At 49.1% G+C, this 18034-nt stretch overlaps 1 protein-coding gene across 1 annotated transcript; it reads right to left on the bottom strand.

Moving 5' to 3' along the window:
- Positions 1-3478: 3478 nt before the first annotated feature.
- Positions 3479-14804, bottom strand: LOC142050899 (E3 ubiquitin-protein ligase RBBP6-like). The gene is made up of 12 exons (XM_075080115.1): positions 14616-14804; positions 13252-13351; positions 12462-12498; positions 10775-10819; positions 8854-8942; positions 8635-8731; positions 8005-8144; positions 6916-7088; positions 6062-6165; positions 5438-5614; positions 5175-5182; positions 3479-4601 (listed from the first exon to the last, which is right to left on the bottom strand). Exons 1-12 carry the CDS (start codon positions 14779-14781, stop codon positions 3479-3481), a joined length of 2259 nt encoding a protein of 752 aa, XP_074936216.1. The 5' UTR covers positions 14782-14804.
- Positions 14805-18034: the final 3230 nt, after the last annotated feature.

Genomic DNA, 18034 nt, shown 5'->3' with positions numbered 1-18034 from the left:
GCTGCCGCTCCTGCCGTGCCGGAGGCGTGCGGGCGGCCTGGGGCTCCGCCTGGGGCCCGGGGCTGGCGGCGGGGGGCGGCGGGGCGGCGGCGGAGAGGAGCGGCGGGCAGCCGGCAGGTAGGGCTGCGCGGCCGCGCACATGTGCTCCGCGCTGGGGCGGCGGGACGGGGGGCGGCAGCGGCGGGGGATGGGGTGAGGGCTCGGGGCCGCGAGCCCCCCCCTCTCGGAGAGCGGCAGCGGGGCGGGCGGAGACCGCCGGAGCCGCCTGCGGAGCGGGGCTGGGAACGCGGCACCGCGCCGCGGGTGACCCTGCCCTCGGCAGCGGGGAAGAGCTGCTCCCGAGGCGATCGCTGTCCCCCGGGAGCCCTCTCCCAGCCGGGGCAGCGCGTGCAGCAGCCGGGATTCCGCCCGTGCCTGCGGCGGGGAAGGAGAGACGGCTCCGCCCGTGCGTGGCGCGCGTCGTGGGCTGCATCAGAAACGGGGCGGCTGCGGGTGCGGGTGGGAGAAGTGGGGGGAGTCGTTTCTAGCCGCATCTTGGGCGCAGAAGTGGAGTTGCGAGAGCTCTGGGTGCGCACATGCGGGCTCACAGCGTAATAACCGTGGCTGTGCTTGGAAGGGAGCAACATTTTTCTGGGTAAAAAACTGGCTGTCGGCCGAGCCCGGAGAGTGGTGGTGAACGGAGCTAAACCCAGTTGGCGGCCGGTCACGATCAGGGTTCCCAGGGCTCAGTTTTGGGGCCCCTCCTGTTTAGTGGCTTTGTCGGTGATGCGGCTGAGGGGCTCGAGTGCACCCTCAGTAAGTTTGCAGGCGACCGCAAGTTGGGTGGGGGTGTAGGTCTGCTCAAGGGCAGGAAGGCTCTGCAGAGGGACCTGGCCAGGCTGGATCGATGGGCTGAGGCCAATTGTGTGAGGTTTAACAAGGCCAAGGGCCGGGTCCTGCCCTTGGGTCACCCCAACCCCAGGCAGCGCCCCAGGCCTGGAGCAGAGGGGCTGGGAAGTGCCCGGCGGAGAAGGCCCTGGGGGTGCTGGCTGAGAGCCGGCTGGGCATGAGCCAGCAGTGCCCAGGTGGCCAAGGAGGCCACCAGCCGCCGGGCTTGTGTCAGCGATGGTGTGGCCAGCAGGAGCCGGGCAGGGATGGGGCCCCTGTGCTCGGCACTGGTGGGGCACTGAATGTTATGTTCAGTTTTGGGCCCCTCGGGACAAGCAGGACCTTGAGGTGCTGGAGCGTGTCCAGAGAAGGGCCACGGAGCTGGGGCAGGGTCTGGAGAACAAGTGTGCTGGGGAATGTCTGAGGGAGCTGGTGGGTTTAGCCTGGAGAAGAGGGGGCTGAGGGGAGCCCTTCTCGCTCTCTGCAGCCCCCTGAGAGGGGCTGGAGTGGGGGGGGGGGTTGGTCTCTGCTCCAGGGAAGAAGCGATGGGATGAAAGCAAATGGCTTCAAGCTTTGTCAGGGGAGGTTTAGGTTGGGTGTGAGGGAAAATAACTTTACTGCAAGAGTGCTCAGGCATTGGCACAGGTTGCCCAGAGAGGTGGGGGAGTCACCATCCCTGGAGGTATTTAAAAGACGTGTAGGCGTGGCACTTCAGGGCGTGGTTTAGGAGACTTGGTAGTGTTGGGTTGGCAGTTGGACTTGATGATCCTAGAGGATTTTTCCAACCTTAACAGTTCCGTGATTCTATATTCAAGTATCACTCACCATGTTTTAAGTAGCTTGCAGTAAAATGGATGTTCTGGATTTGGGGATTTTTTGTAATGAATCTTCTTGACAATTGAAAAGTAAGCTGTTCAGGTGACCTAGTTGAAAAGAAAGTGATTAAGTAGAAAGAGAAAGGCTGAGCTGGTAATTTTTGCCTCTGAAAGGTCATGGTCATAAGTATGACTTTTGTGATGAGGCAGATGCCACGGAAACACTGGTGGTCTTGTACCTAATCTTAGGGCTTTTCAAGGCTTCCGTGTCAAATGCTACCATGTCATGCCATAGCAAAAAATATCAGCTGTGAGAAATAACGATTAATTCTTGCATTGGTGAACTCTGAAGGCTGCACTTGGAAGCAGCTCAGAAAAGTCTGGCTGCAAAAGCAATTCCCTAAAGTGCGGTGGTAGTTCCTCACTCAGTGCTGGTGCTGGCACACCAACATCTATTTAGAAGGTGAGATTTGATCTCCAGATGTAAGGTCTTACTTCATTTTTCTCCCTCAAGCAAGTGAAACAAGCAGCGCCTGTGAGGACGAATGGCCCTCTTCCATCTCTAACCAAATGGGCAATATTGCCCTGGCTCTCTGGGAGAATTTTGTTTAACCTTGACCACCACAGTTCCTGTCTGTGAGCAACAGCTGTGTCTTGTTCACTTAGTCACACGAAGCAGACATAAAACACGCGGCGCGACAGAACATCAGCTGTGCACAGTGCAAACATAGAAGAGAACCCATGAGCCTAATCTGAGAAAGAAATTCTGTATTTGCTTGTATCCTGCTGACTTCTAAATGCCTGCAAAGTGTTTCTTGGATGGGATTGCCTCTCTGGAGTAGGGCCTTCTGCCAGAGAGATCTAAAGGTAACGGATTTAACTAACTCCTCCGTTTTTCCCTTCTTTTTCTCCCTTCCTTTCTGTCTTTCCTGTGTGCCACTGAACTGTTTTCTCCTCTGTTCATGTAAAACTAGGTCTCATCTAACACTTTGCAGCTGTCGAGTCCTGAGCCAGTAAAGCACTGTGGGAAGTCAGCACGCTTCCAGCTGGCAGAGGGAAAGCTATACCCATTAGTGTCACAACGGGAAGGTGAGTGTATCTTTTCCCCCCCAAAGAGTATGAGTTGTGTAAGGTTTGCTCTAGTACCAAATTTAGGAATTCCAGAACATAAATCGGTAAATAACGGGATAGTAAGAGAATTAGGCAGTGGCAATGGCCCCAGGGCCCTAGCTTTTCTTTATACGCCTGTTAGTGTGCATAGTTAATGTGCATTCTGCTTTCACGGGGAGAAGGAGAGAGAGAGGACTCGTCAAGAGAGATGCAAGGCTTCCACCCTGCCTATGCCTACCCACAACCCAAAGCAGGTACAGTCAGAGCAAACAAGAAGGGAATGGCTGTGCTTTGTCTTTCATTGACTTTAATTAGTTCTAACTAACACTGAGTCTCCCCTCCTACTCCAGGAGTATTACTTTTCTTTTTTCCTAATCATTTTTGAGACATCTCTGTTAGCTCATGGTAAGGCGCTAGTTAGAAATGTAACACAGACATGCCAGGGAACACACGAGGCTAAAAGAGTGTTAACTTTATTGATGAACATGCGATTTGTGTTTATACAGGTGCGAGTAAACAAAGAGAACAACAGCCACGCAATTGCCCGTATTCCAGAAACGGCTCTATCTTGGCTGATAAGGCACTCCCCTTCTATCCTCCCCAAGTAGCAACTACTCGCTGCAGGACAGCATCAAAACACCCTCATCCTTTCAAGAGGAAGGTGTTTTAATGCTGCCTGACTTTGGCTAGTCCTCCTTTGCCTTTTTCGCAGGAGGTTCCAGTCGAGGAGATTTGTCACGACCCGTGTCCACCTTCTCGTTGGAACCTGCAGCTGGTTTTACTGTATTGTCCGTCTTAGGAGGAAGAGCCACTTCTACTTTCCGCTTGGCCTTGTCAGTCTTTGCTTTTGGCTTATCCTTCTCTTCTTCCTCCTTTTCAGACCCCAGTCTGAAAGCACTAGACTCTGTTTCCATAGGCTCATTTCTCACAGGGGTGGCATCGTCTCTGCTTGGGAGCATGAAGACAGACTCCGCTGTAACACCTTCTGCTGCAGCTGCCTCTCTTGGTTTTCTCGCACCTTCCAACAACTCAGCATTTGGAAATCCTTCATTCCGGTGCTTTTTATCTTTATTGCCTTTCTTGTCTCCCAGTGGTTTTTCCACCTCTTTCTTTTCTGATGTTTCAGGATCTTTGATGCCACGGCTCTCTCTTCCACATGGTTTTTCAGGGCAATTTCCAGCTGTATTATGGTTTCTGTGCCTCTGCCCACCAGGATAATCCTGCCTACGTCCCTGAGCACATGGCAAATTCTCTCGTCTGGTGCCAGGTGGACCAAACCTACCTGGAGAAAAGTCCTCTCTGTTTTGTGGAGGTGGAGGTTGACAGCCAACAGCATAGCCCTTGTAAAACTTCTCACTCCGGTGTCTAGAGTTCCCTCGCCGTTCTCTGTATCTTTCCTTTTCAAATGGATCCCTAAAGTCACGGGATCTGCCCTCGTAAGCTTTCCTATCATATGGTGGAACCTCTCTGGACCTGTTAAAACACTCCCTTTCTCCTTCCCCTTGAGGTAGAGTCCGTTTAGTTGGAGACTGGCCCCTAAATACCGGAGACCTTGACCGTGAGTGGTATCTTCTGTGCGGGGGTGACCTTAGCCTTGAATGGGGAGAGCCGCGTGACCTTGACCTGGAGCGATAGTTACGACTCTTCCCTTTGCCTCTTCTTGGATGCGGCGGCGATCGCGGGGAGGAACGAGACTGGGAACGACTGAATGATCGAGAGTAGGAGTGAGTGGGGGAAGAACTGGATCTTGACTTGGTGTAGGTATACGAACTTCTACAGTAAGATGAAGCGCTGCAGGGAGACTTGGACCTGAAAAAAAACCACACAGAAAAAGAAAGAAAAAAGAGTCACACTCCCCAACTTTTTTCCTCTCAAATTTGGTTTGCTTTGTTTGGTTTGGTTTGGTTTTTTTTTATCCTCTCTCCATGTGTTTATGTAATGATGCTATTGCAAATTGAAGAACTTGTTAGCATGTAAAGTTTCTGCTTCCAAGTTTCTAGCCTGGCTTTCCACTTGATCCTATAATTATATTTAATTTTCGTATGTCATTACGGTTTCCCCAGAAAGTGTTGGTTTTTGGCAGTCCCCTTGTCAGTCCTTTGCTGATGTTTTATTTTAAATAATCTTAGTGCAAGCACAGATCCCTTTGTTAAAGGCAATTCAAAGTAAGCCGTTTCAAAATTAATTACCGCTTGTGTTCTCCACAACTACCTGTGCGTACTTATTCATTGCAAATCAGCTGTTGCAGGAGTTACGTGTTACAGCCTCCTTTAACCAGTAGTAGTAGTACAGTTACCGGTAGTAATGCATTGAATTTCTGTGGGACACTTACAGTTCCCAGCCCGATCCGGCACCTGCTGAGCGAATTGTAGTGGCTCTCACTGGATGACCTGTTGCAGTAGGGAGGGAAAAAGAAAAAAATCCCATTCGGTTTATCTGAAGGTAAGACTTTTAAAGGCATTCTAAAGTTAGCGTTACTTACCCGTTGTGGGTATTGATTGTCCTTGGGGGCCCAGACGACTCGGCAGTGCTGCTTGTCTTAGCAGAGGAACCTGACGGCCCTTGGCAAAAAATGGTTGGAAACAGTTGGAAACGAAGCTCTACTAAAAGACAAGGATCAGTGCCTATGCTGAAATCAAACTAACCTTCTCCTCCAACAACCCGCTGATTGGCTGAGAGGAAGGTTTAGAAAGGTTAGCGGCCGTCACCAGCGCGGCGGGAGGCACGACAGTCAGGAGTGGTGGTGGAGGTGGTGGCGGTGGCGGCTGCTGCGGCTGCTGCTGCCGAGGGTAGCCAGTTCCATTTTCGAAGTTGTTCACAGCCTAGAGGCAGAAAAACATGGACAAAAAGGGGATAGGAAACTTCAGGAGGCACACAAACAAAAGGCTCCACAGAGGAACATCACTCGCCTATTCCTGTAAATGCTATCAATCCTAAAATAAATCAGCAGGCAGGGGTAGGAACACATCGCATTAAGCGCCGGCATTAATGACTGGTAACTCAGGGTGTCTGTATTTAAAGCACTTCAGTGTCAACACCGAATTTGAAAGGGAGGCAATCATGTTAAAACTGTGACCTGAATTTGCCAGACTGTCTCTAAGGAGTTGTAAGCTTCTGTAACAAGGGATCATGCATTGGAGGAGTAAATAAATTTAGCCTTGTTCAATTGAGCCCTGCTTCAGGAGCTGCCGATTCATGTTTTCTTCCCTTTCAGCCTTTCAGGAATAGACTTCTCTCACAAGCAGTTCACAGAAAAGCCATCACGTTACCTGGCGTAGGATCTTGTTGGCAGCTAAAGCATCAGGAGAAACATCGGTCTGATGACACGTTGGGCAGGTATGATCCTCAGAATCCAGTAACGCTGTTCTAATACCTGTGTGCAATTAGAGTCATCAAAATAGATTTTAGCCAAACTAAGGACATTTTTTGGGGTTCTCATCAGTTATAAAGCCATGTATATGATTAATGGGTGAAGATGATCTTGAATTGGGAACATGAAGCTCAAGTTCAGTAGCCTAATAATCTTCTGGTATGCAGCCAATAACGGTACAGCTCTGATGTTTCACTCCTGTAACATCTGGAGGTGTGGAGTAGGCGGTGTCTTGATGTCTTGACTCACCTTTTTTCCACTCTCTAGTACAGTGAGAAGTCACCAACCTTGGGGCTAGTGAATAAAAGAGACCTCAAAAACCCGTTAGCAGGTTTGAGTTCTGAAGGTTTCAGCCAACAATCCCGTGGAGGAGAATGTGCATTAAATGCCCAACTACCCGATTGCTGCAGACCACAGGAAGTCACCAGCGTTGGCTCTGTGATTTTGTATGAGGGAAAGGGCTGTGGACAAACGAAATGCATTCGCTATCTAATAGTGTCATCACCTGCGCAGTTACGCCCTCTTCTCATACTCGTCCTTCCACGTGCGAAGAGGATTTAACGAGATACATAAAAAGGAGGAAAAAGCTTTCGGCCTTTCTTTTGCCCTTTATAGGAGAAGAGTCCTTTCCTATTCAGGCTGGACTTAAGTACTACACAGAGCCGGTGACAAAGTAATTTCCTGATCTCCTGTTTCTGCTTTCAGAGGATCAGAGGTGATGTTTTGAATTAACAGCCATGGGGTCACACTTACATTCGTCACAATAACTGTTTCCACAGCAGGGAATAACAGCTGCGTCGGTCATTATATCTTTACAAAGGGGACACAAGAGCTCATCTGGAATAGGCTCATCGGAGGGGGAGGAGGAGGCCGGCTCTTCCGGTAAAAAGGGAGGCTTTTCCTTCTTTCCTCTGGCATAAGCTTCCCTGGAGGAGGGTGGGGAAGGAGAGAGCAAAAAGTTAAAGGTGGGTCAAGGAGAACTTTTCCAAGCTTTGGCTTTTCTCGGGAAGAGAACAGATGGAATTCTTCTCACGCCACATTAGCCTTCTAAAACGTAGGCCGCTAGTTGAAACTCCTTTTCTACAGCCACAGGATGAGAAGAGGGAGGGGGAACAATTTTCCTGCTGCAGACCTCTCCCATTCCTTGGGTCAATGGAGAAATCAGCTCAGACTAGGCAAATAATTTTTTGACAGCTAGAAATCGTGTGAAATGAATCCCACCTCTCCGTTGCCAGAGGGTAAAAGTAAATGGCAGGCTGAGGATCAAGTCAGTCTCCGAGTAATTAAGTTTTGGAAATGGAAGAAGTCTATGTTAGAGCTTCTACAAAAGGAGGTCCATGGCAGAACACCAGAAGTGCCACCGAGTGCATTTCAGAGCAGCCGCTCTTGGCAGCACACAGTAGTATTTTCTTAGTTTACAGCAACAGGAAAACTGCAGCCTCTTTCACACAGGGGAGGTGATAAAAGTCAGAGGGGGAGGAAACCTCACTCCCACAGCCATTTGTTAACTTTTGCAAGGAGCCTTTGCAGCATCAGACAGAAGCAAAATGCGCTTTCAAAGAGAACGACTCCACTGCAAACACCTCGGAAACCTTTTGCAGAAATACTGATTCTTAGCACGCCACAAGTTTAACCAGCTTCCAGGGGCATGAACAGGAGGAGCGTCCTATTTTAGGGCCTTGGGATTAGAAAGTATCACAGGTGTTAAGGTTAAGATGCAATGCCAGTGCTTCCTCCCCCGTAACTAGAGGTGCTGGCCCACTCGGCTGCACTGCCGCCCAGACATTGACGCACGGTTCCTCTCCTTCGCTCCTGGGTCAGTCCCGTTAGTCCCATACTTACGCATTAATAATTGGTATGGCATATTTTCCCGTGCTGGTCAGCATAGCACCCTTTGTGTTGGGATCTTTCACCTCCACCATGAAACTCCTTGGAATGCCTGTGCTCCTCCTAATTCTGGGAACAGGCTCAAAAGTCTTGTCCTGGTAGGAAAAGAAATGCAGGCGTATCCTCAAGACCCACACTTAAAACGACATCTCCGTGATTGTTGTTAAATGGCAGGGACGCTCAGCCAGAGGCTTGTGTCATTACACCAGGCAGCTATCCAATAGATGGGGCCAACAGAAACATCCTGGTTTTGTACAAAATACTAAAAACTGTGAACTGTCTTTAGAAAGGGTTAAAACCCACAATAAATTTCCAGTCATATTGAAATACAGAAAAATATGCATGAAAGTTGACAGAGAAAGATCTCTGGATATGTTTGTTGTGATGGCCTGGAAGAAAGAAAATTTTGCCTTGATAATTGCAGGTGTCCCTTGAATTTTGAAGGGCTTTGCAACTTTGCCACGTAACCTCTCTATTTCACCCCAAGAGAAACACGTCTTAATATGCGTGTTCATGTATCTGTTACCTCACTGCCAAGGTAAAAAACAAAAACAAAGTAACACCAGAAGTCCCCCCCAACCTTACCCCGTTTGTTGGGCAGTTCTTTATACAGTGGCCAGGTTTTCCACAACGAAAGCAAGTATATGATGGTGGAGGCAGACCCAGGCAGTTCTTCATGTAACTAAAAGGTTTTTTGGGAGAAAAAAAAGAAAAAGGGGTGCATGTGTCTCTCTTGTTAAAGCAACCATCTCTAGCATTCCTCCGTAATCTTTGGGGAACAGATCTGGCGTTATCAACACTTACTTGATTGGCTCATATGCACGGCAAGACTGTATCATCATCGCTTTTATTTTATCTTCTTCGGAAGCGCTGGCTTCAGCCAGACTGGCAGTCTGTGTAACAGGCCGTTAGTCGACACACACGTTAGAAACACTTTAGAGCTCCTGCTAACTTCTTTGTGTTAAGTGAGCTAACTACGGTAAGCAAAACCTGCAGGTTTCTCCAGCTGGCCGTGTCCTTTTACCATGCAAATTGTAATATAAGCCTTACGCAGAACTAGATCTTCATATGGAGGAAACCAGCTGATTTCTTGGTTTTTAAAGTACTATTTGTTCAAACGTTTTAATTACACACTAGTCCAGATACCAGCAGGGTCTAAGGGAGGGACTGTACATTCTTTGGACCGTCCAGCACCAAGCCTTCAGATCAGCCACTCGTGTCTTTGCTTTTAGGTGCATTCCTTCGCAAGAGCAACCAACTACTTTCAGCATTTTATTAAATGGTTGTTTCCTAAACACAGTTTTTCCTCAACTGTAACATAATGCAGATCGACATCTATGAAATCATTTCCATTAACCGTGACAGAAAACTTCACAGACACTTGACTGATTTGCTTGAACCCAAGAGATGTACAGGACACATCCAAAACCCACAAAACATTTCTAGGGATAGGCGAAAGTTCAAATATGGCATTTCGTACATAGCAGTAATAAACCAGAGGACTTTTTACAACACATTGACTCCATGCTGAGCCAGTCTGTGCTAAAGAGGGTAGAGTAAGTCACAGTTTTGAGCTGCTCTGAGGTGTTGTTCCTGTATTGTTCTGAAATAACTTCAATGTTCTCAAAAGCTTAAATGTGTGCTCCTCTTGGACGGCTTCTCACATTTTAGAGTAAAACTTCACCTAAGTTTACAGAACCAAGGACACGTTTAGGGACAGCACTAATGCAGACCAGTTTCTTCTGGTGGCTACCTTCCAAATGAATTATTTTTTCCGATATTTTTGCCACGTGTCCACAATTTCATGTCTGTGGTGAGAGAGGGAAGAAGCGGCTAGTGGGGAGAGCTTTCTCTGTCTTGGGAATGAACTCCAGCCTTTCTTTTCAGAGGAAAGAACGAGCTCCTCTGCATTAGGCCCTGCCTTCTCTGATCTTTGTAACTTTAAAGCCCAGGCACTGAATCGGCTAGCACTACGCCTTCTCACAAGGCGCAATGACTAGTGCTTTCCCAGCCAAAGTTACACATTCCCGGGCAAAAACCGCCAGCAGCTCCACAGCAAACCGCAGCGTGGCAGGAGTTCCAGAAGGTGACCTCCGCCAGCATGCCACACACACGCATGGGTATGTTCCTAGACACGGCTAGGGACATAATCACAGCGTCAAAAAGTCTGCGTTCAAGGAAATCAGATTGTGTTGCCCACTGTATCTATACGACAGCTGATGAAATTGTGCAGCGTTCAAAGAATGGATCTGCAGCTCTGAGGACTAGAAATTCAGAAATAGCCCTGCAATTGTCCGTGTTCCAGGCACGCCTCTAATTTGGCTGCTCCACACCCCCTGGAATGTCCGTCCCTTACAGCCAGTGACATGCTTCTGTAAAAATAGCGCTCCTCCCCAAAGCAGAACTAACGAAATGTATGAAAAATGGCCAACGGCCTTTGAAGTGCTTCTCCTTTGTGTCTTGGAGATGAGCACTAGTGCAACGTGACGTTGGTGCTGGTAAGGTTCTCCCCTTCTATCTCCCCAAAGTGGCAACTGCTCTTTACAGGAGAGGATCAAAGCATACACACATTTTAAAGTTAACATAAATACTTGACATTATTAAGAATTAAAGTAAAGCATTGTTGGCATTACAACAGTTATACAGCTCTGGATCACAGTACAAGATTTAAAAATATGAAGCAAACACTTTTTTTTTGAAGTATTTGGTAAGAATATACATATACCTGAATAAGCTGGGACAGAGAAGCAGATGCAGAGGAGTCATCCATCTGTTCACAAAAAATTAAACACATATTCAAGTTGTACAGTCCAAACATAGCAATAGTTAACCTCTACCGTAGTCTGAAAGTCTGCACGATGCGCTCCGAGTGTGACTGCAAGAGGCATTTCCGACCTCGTGTCATTTGCATTAGCTCAAGGCAAAGTCCAAAGCTACGCCAGCTTAAGAGTGCCCATGCGGTTAATGAGAAGAAACTAGACTAACCAGACCCGCTTGAGATCAGCTTGTTGCTCCAGAGTATCTCAGAGAGGGAACCTTGTCAAATGGGTCAGGAAGGGTAACTGATGTACTGTTCAGCACGTTTGCCCAACGGCCATCTTCCACGGCCCTCCAGCCCTGGGTCTTTTTTTGTTTCCTTTATATTTCTACTGAAGTATTTCCTGCCAGTCCCTCCAACCAGTCAGTTAGCACCAACAGCTCCATGAAACTTGTTTGCCACCCTAAGGCAATACTGCAGAAGAACTGGGGAGGGGCGGGGACACGACTCGACAACCAACAACCCCCAAACCCCAAATAATCCAAAATCCAGAATCGACAGTCAATGTATGAACTGCCATTTCAAACGGAAGACTAAGCAGAAACTAAAGAGAACTAAAGAAACTGAACAGAAGACTAAATCAAAATCCAGGCTGTTACCAGTCAAGCATTTCCTTCTGTTACTTATTTATAGTTCAGCAGCAGAATGACAGTGTTTTCCAACCTGGTGAAAAATGCCCCACAAAGGCCCCAGGCTCTAACCTTGCGCCAAAATTTGTGCACTGGGTTTCAGGTATTTTCATTTGCAGACAAGCTATTAGATGAAGCTGCTGCATCAGAGAAAGCGGAAAGAGCAAATGCAGAACTTTAGAATACCACTTTGTGTAGCAACGATATTTACATTCACGGCAATCTATTAAAGACATTCATGTACTTGGAGGAGCCCAAACAACATCACTGCAAATAAACAGTTCCAGGAACAAATACCCAGGTATTCAAAGGCACGGAAAGGACTCGTTTAGCTGCCCAGAACTGTCCTCAGAACGTAGGGCGTATGTCAGTTTTAGTTTTTGTTTGAACCCCCACGTCAAAGTCAGAAACAGTACCAAGTTTAACAACAATGGTTTCTCGGTGTTTTTTATGAACGTTCTCAAAAACCGTTGGGCAAAGCAAGCAAAAACAGAAGCTAAGTGATACAAGGTGAAAATGGCAAAAATACACTCCGGAGCATTTTTATTTCAAGAAACACAAAGCGCACAAGCAGCTACGCCAACAGACACGTTACTAGCTGTAGACAGACAGATGGAGAGCACGGCACCACGTCCAGTTGTGCAAACCTTGAACCTACATCGCCTAAGAACGATCGTACCTTATCTGTACAACACAAAGCCATTCAGGAAATAGCCTCGCCTATTCAGGATGAAATACAATGCGTGACTGGGCACAAATACCAATAGTCCCATTAGAACTGTGCAAATGATGGCATTACGCAGTTCTTACTATGCTGAATCAAATCCATTGTCTTTGCAGCATAGGCTATGTTTTACTGGAAGAAATTATATGAAGCTAGTGTTTGGAAAATTTCATACAAGGCTACGTTGTTCAGAATTCAGTGCAGTGTGCAGAAAAATGTGTGACCCTATGCTTTTACATACTGCTTTTGGTGTTCCGCTCACTGGCTCCGTTCGACTTCTGGAAGGAGAAAGAAAGGAAGGTGATCAGAACTTAAAATAGAGCACTTGTGCCCAACATCAAGCAGTGAAACAGGTTATGAAACCTGCCCATCAGGACATTGTTCTGATAATCTAGTGAATGTGGACATCTATTCATACATATAAACTGTTCTCATTCTCAAATTCTCACATTCAGTGCAACTAAAAAAAACAATCCCAAAATCCCAAAATGACCGCAACAATCCTGTAGGCAGGATCACATTTGAGTAGCTGTAATCTCAACCGATACACCCCAGATCTGGGGCCTCAGAGTACCTGCCATATCCTGCCTCCTCCCGCAACTGCAGGAAATAGACAAACACTGACAATCGGGCTCCTCTGGGATGGGAACAAATTCTAAGTGTACACTACGGTGCGTATCTGTCTTTACTCTGAAAGCAATACAAGCAAGCCCATAGCATAAGGCATCTCTCCACCTGGAGGAAACAGCATCTACAACTCGGGTCTCAGAACAATCAAGCCCAAGAACAAACCCTACATATTCATCCTAGAAGTTACCGTTGTTGGAGTCTGAAGCCCATGTCCCAGCAGGCCTAAAAAGGTCAGTCTGCTTTGGGACAGGTCCATTGAAACCTACCCCAGGACAACAAAAACTAACAGCCGCTTTAACAAGGGAGATGCAATTGGAACGCCACTGGTAAACTAATATCCATTAAACCAGTGACCTCACTGAACCCCCGAGCAAAGACTACACCGCTTTACGGATACTCACGTAACAGAGGGTCTGCTGGTAGCTTTAACTCCTCCAGCAGGGATCCTTCTGACAATTACCGAGGAGTTCCTCGGAATCAGGGCGTCATCATCTGTGTATTCTGAAAACAACATCAGTACAGAAAAAAGCAGTAGTCAGTTTGTAAGAACGTATACAGAACATGACTCTATAGGTAGATATTCCACTGATATTTAAAATCCTGTTTTCTTTTTGCTTTGGTTAGCATTGCTTCTGTTACTAGATCTCCATTATGAAAAGTTACAGTCCCGGAACTGTAAAAGGTTAGAGTGCTCAGAAAAATCTGAGCAAGTCGGCCATCTTCACTCAAGCTCCACTTTGTTCTTTCCAAGATCAGGTCAACATTTAGTCAGGACTCCTGCACGGGCAAGGTTATAAAAGAACAGTACTCTGTATGCACGTGTAAGGATTCCAGGGACGGGAAGCACAAAAACACCCCCCAAAAGTGCCCCCTCCCTCCCTACTGGGGCAGGATGGGGCAGCTCACACGCTGGCATCGCAGGGCCACCCGTACTGGCTGCATCCCTTCCCCTTGGGCAGGAAATTCAGCTCCCTGCAAAAATCGTGCTTGGGAAGGGAAATGTGGGCATGGGAAACCATTGGGATAGGAAACCATCACGGGCCTGAGAAATCACCGTGGGGATGGGAAACCCTCACCGGGATGAGAAATGAGCATTGAGGACAGGAAACCATCAGCAGGATGGGAAGTCATTGAGATGGGCAGTCATTCAGGCATGAAAAATGAAACCCTGGCAGGGCTGGCTGAGGCAGGTGCTGGTGGAATGATTGCCATGGGGACAGAACCCCAGAACACTCTTTGCCCCAGACAAACCCCACACTGACCCGCCACCATGGCAGGTACAGCAGCAGCTCCTGCTCCTCGTGGTGCTCCTGCCCTCTGGGTAACCCCGCAACGGCCTCTGCCCACCAGTAGCTCACCCCACCACCCCTCTTTGCTTCCCCCAACAGAGAGGTTCCCTCTGCAGCTGCCGATGGCATCGGAGGTGTCCGACATGAGCTTCACCACCACGGCCATGCCGCCACCGGTCAGTGCCCGTGTGCTGCCCTCTGCCCCAGGGCTGCCGGTGTCCGGTGAGCCTGCCCGGCTCCAGACCGTCACCTACCAGCTGGGCCAGCCCACCGTCTGGCAGGTGGTGCCAGGGCCCCTGGGGGCGCCGGGGCCGGTGGTGCAGGTCCCCTGCGGGTTGTCGCTTTCCACAGTGGTGCAGGTCCCCGCTGGGGTGCAAGTCCCTACTGGGGTGCTGCTCCCCCCTGCAATGCAGCTCCCCGCCGGGGTGCAGCTCCGCACTGGTCCCCGAGGCCCCGCGCCCGCCGCCCCCACGCACCTTCTTTGGTCTGGGCGTTGGAGATCTGCAGGTCGCTCCTGGTCGCCTTCAGCTTCTCGCGGCCCATGATCTGGCGCTTGAGGTCGCGCAGGGTGATGTGGAGGCCGCTGAAGGTGACCGTATCATAGTTCAGCCTGGAGAAGAACTTGTAGTGGACACAGGACATGGTCGGGGCCAGGCGGTGCCTGCTCTGGGATGGCGTCTACTGCAGCACGCGGTGTCATGGTCTCCTCATATGCTCAGCACATTATGAAGAAAGACCTGCATCATGTGGGTGTGGCAGCCCTGCCCTCTTTGCCCTAATGCCGAGTGGCCCTTAGGGGAGGGGGTTCCAGCAGCCTGCTGTCCTGTCACCCCCCAGGTCCGTCACTGCCCGGTGTCCTGTCACACCCCGAGGTCTGCGCTGTCCCTCCCGCCACCCCCTGGGTCTTCGCCACCCAGCGTCACCTCCCATCAGCCCCGGGGCCCGCGCTGGCTCTCCCAACAGCCCTGGGTCCATCACCGCCCCATGTCCTCTCACCCCCACGCCTCTCACCGCCCGCTCTCCCTCCTGTCACCCCTCCAGGCTGACACCACCCACTGCTCCCTCCTGTCAGCAGAGAGCCAGGGCAAGACAGCCTAGGGGAGAGGCAGCGGTTTGAGCGTATCTTGTTGCGTTTATGGAAAGTTCCACCAAAGAAGGCAATGACCATTTACGGTTATTGCCATAACCCAACGTAATTCCCCACAGTGGCACATCCGCACCTGCTTGAACTCTGTAGGGGAGGACAAGGAAGTAAGGAATGAACCCTTAGCCTTAGGAGGTGCCCCAGGACACTATTTCTTGCTTTCTCCACCACCACAGCTGCTGCTGCAACAGCCTCAGTCCATGAAATCAGGCCCTGAGTTACGAGGTCTAGTTCTCCTGAGGAACATGCTGCGCCTTGCTGACCTTTTGGGGCCAACCGGCTGTCCCTCCTGTTCAGGGAAATCTGATAGAAACTGATTGTTGTAGCCTGGCAGGGCTAACGCGGGAGCTTCCACGACTTCATGCTCTAGATCTTTCAGTGCCTTCTGGGTTTCCAGAGCCAGGAAACCCTTCTGAGTTCAGGGCTGTCCTCTATATCCAAGGGATGGTTATTGTTGCTCTCGGTGTCTCTTTGCTTCTCCTGTTAATGGTGCTTGGGAAGCGTAGGTTTTAATACGGTAGCCTTGCTTGTAAGCCTGTGGTGGAATAGGGATTATACATATTCAGCCCATAATTTGGCCATCACCACAGGGCAAACTACAGCAGCAGAGGCAAACAAGCCCCACTGTTGGCTATGCACTCAAAGCCCACCCGCTACCTGAAACCAACTCTCCCGGGTGTCTGTCGTGTTGAATTCTCAGTGGTACAAGGACAGGCATCTACGTGATGAGTTTTCACTGAAGAAAGGAAGGATACCGCCCTTGCACCAAGAAGGGTTTGTCGCTAGTCTGAAGGGAGAGCCCTGCCTGTGCTTGGAGAGCAAAGCTGTTGACAAGCTTACTCACTCTGCAGGGGCTGGGAACTGGAAATGCCAATAGAGCCTTCAAATTAATAGGATGGATGGACGTGGACCATTCAGCCCTTAGGACCATACAGACAAAAAGGGGAGCCTTATGCCTGGAACGTTCCATAGATCTGTGTGGAATAATTGCTGGAGGTGACTTAGAAATTAAACCAATGTTTTTAGAAATGGTGCAGCATTGAAGAAGCTGCCAGGGTGAAGTGCAGCTGCTAGTGAGGAATCCATTCCACGGAAGTTCCCTTGTAACCATAGATGTCGGCAATGCCAGGAGAACTTGGCGTACTGACTGTAAGAGGAGTTGTCCGGAGGGTGGAGCGGTGCGGGGCCATCGTGGCCAGGCTCAGTGATAAATGGGAACTCGAGGTACCCTGGCATATTTGCCACCCTGGGCCAACAGTCCACCATACTTTTGACAAAATGCTGTCCTTTTGGTGAACTTTGGTCATTCGGTATAATACCAAAACACACCTCCATCCCCAAAGTTACTCGCCTCTAAGGTGCAACCACCCCTCACTGGGCATGCACTTTGAATTTCTTCTAGTCTATCCTTTTAAAAGTAAAGCGAGGAAATTCTACACCAATCATGATAAAGGTATGCATGACTAGAGTCACTCAGCTCCACCTGAAAGGTAAAAAATAGTATAAAATGTGTGAAGAGGAAGAGGGTGTTGGGGAAGATACCATCGCGTACCACTCTGACTTCTGGGACCAGTCGACGGGCTGAGCCTCCTTCCCCCGCCCCCCCGCAATGGGTCGCCTTTGGGTAACACCAAAACATCTGGGTATGCCATCTGTTTCCCCGGGAAAACTTAGAAACCTCTCTATAGCTTCACTTTAAATCTCCACTGCTTCATACCTGCTTAAGCCATTTGTAGCCTAGCGGTGTTACTCATCTTCTTAGTATTTGTGTGTGTCTTGTAACCAGCAATCCTATCACCGGTAATCCAAAGAACCTGTGCATCTGTTGCTTTAATAAATTGTACTGCTCATTAATCTAGCCATGATCGTTCTCATTGAACGCCACCGGCTGGGGCATCTGGCAAACTGGTTACTAACAACAAATACTCTGATGAGCGGTCACTTCTACAACCCTTAGAAAATAGACCGTTGACCAAGTCTGAGACTAAGACTGGACTTAGCCGCACCTAGACTCCTCTCTGAGCAGGAGTTCAGAAAGCAAGGGGGTCCTGTCTGAACCTCGTGACTCAGCGGTAGGGTCTCCCCCTAGGCACTCCTCAGACTCTTACCATTAACGCACCAGTGAGTTAAATGGAACATATCAGGTCGTATGAGAATGTATTGTCTCATGCCAGTTCATTTTAGAGCTCTGAAAGTTTAGGAAAGTTGGGGAGAAAGAGGTGTTATCAATTTTTGCATTGTAGGGGAGACGATTTGACTGGCTGCTGTATTTGGAAAGACAGTATTTCAGTAAATGTGTACTTAGAAAATGGTGGTCTCGGAGGCTCAACACAATCCTGCTGGAGTCTCTGTAGATCTCAAAGTAGTTGGCTGACACTGTAGTAATTTGCGATCCTAAACGCATTGCCCATGTGCATCCCACGTCCGCCGTGCTGTTTTGCTGTTGGCTGCGCTTGGTGAAGGAGCGGAGGGATATTTCACCCATGAGTCTCTGACAAGATGAGAGCAGGAGCTGGTAGGAGCTTACGCGGTTTCCCTGGAGGTATTTAAAAGACATGCAGACGTGGTACTTCGGGACGTGGTTTAATGGTGGACTTGGCAGTATTAGGTTCACAGCTGGGCTCGATGATCTTAAGGGTCTTTTCCAACCTAAATGATTCTATGAGTCTTATGATCTGCCTGTCCATTTTGTCCTCTCTGTAGCTACTAGGTTCCTACACCTGCAAGGTCTCAAGGCAATAACTTTATCTT

The sequence above is a fragment of the Phalacrocorax aristotelis genome, unplaced genomic scaffold (assembly GCF_949628215.1).
Source record: "Phalacrocorax aristotelis unplaced genomic scaffold, bGulAri2.1 scaffold_45, whole genome shotgun sequence".
Classification (NCBI taxonomy): Eukaryota; Metazoa; Chordata; class Aves; order Suliformes; family Phalacrocoracidae; genus Phalacrocorax; species Phalacrocorax aristotelis.
Note: the sequence above shows the minus strand (reverse complement) of the source record. Positions and strands in the feature narration are given on the sequence as shown.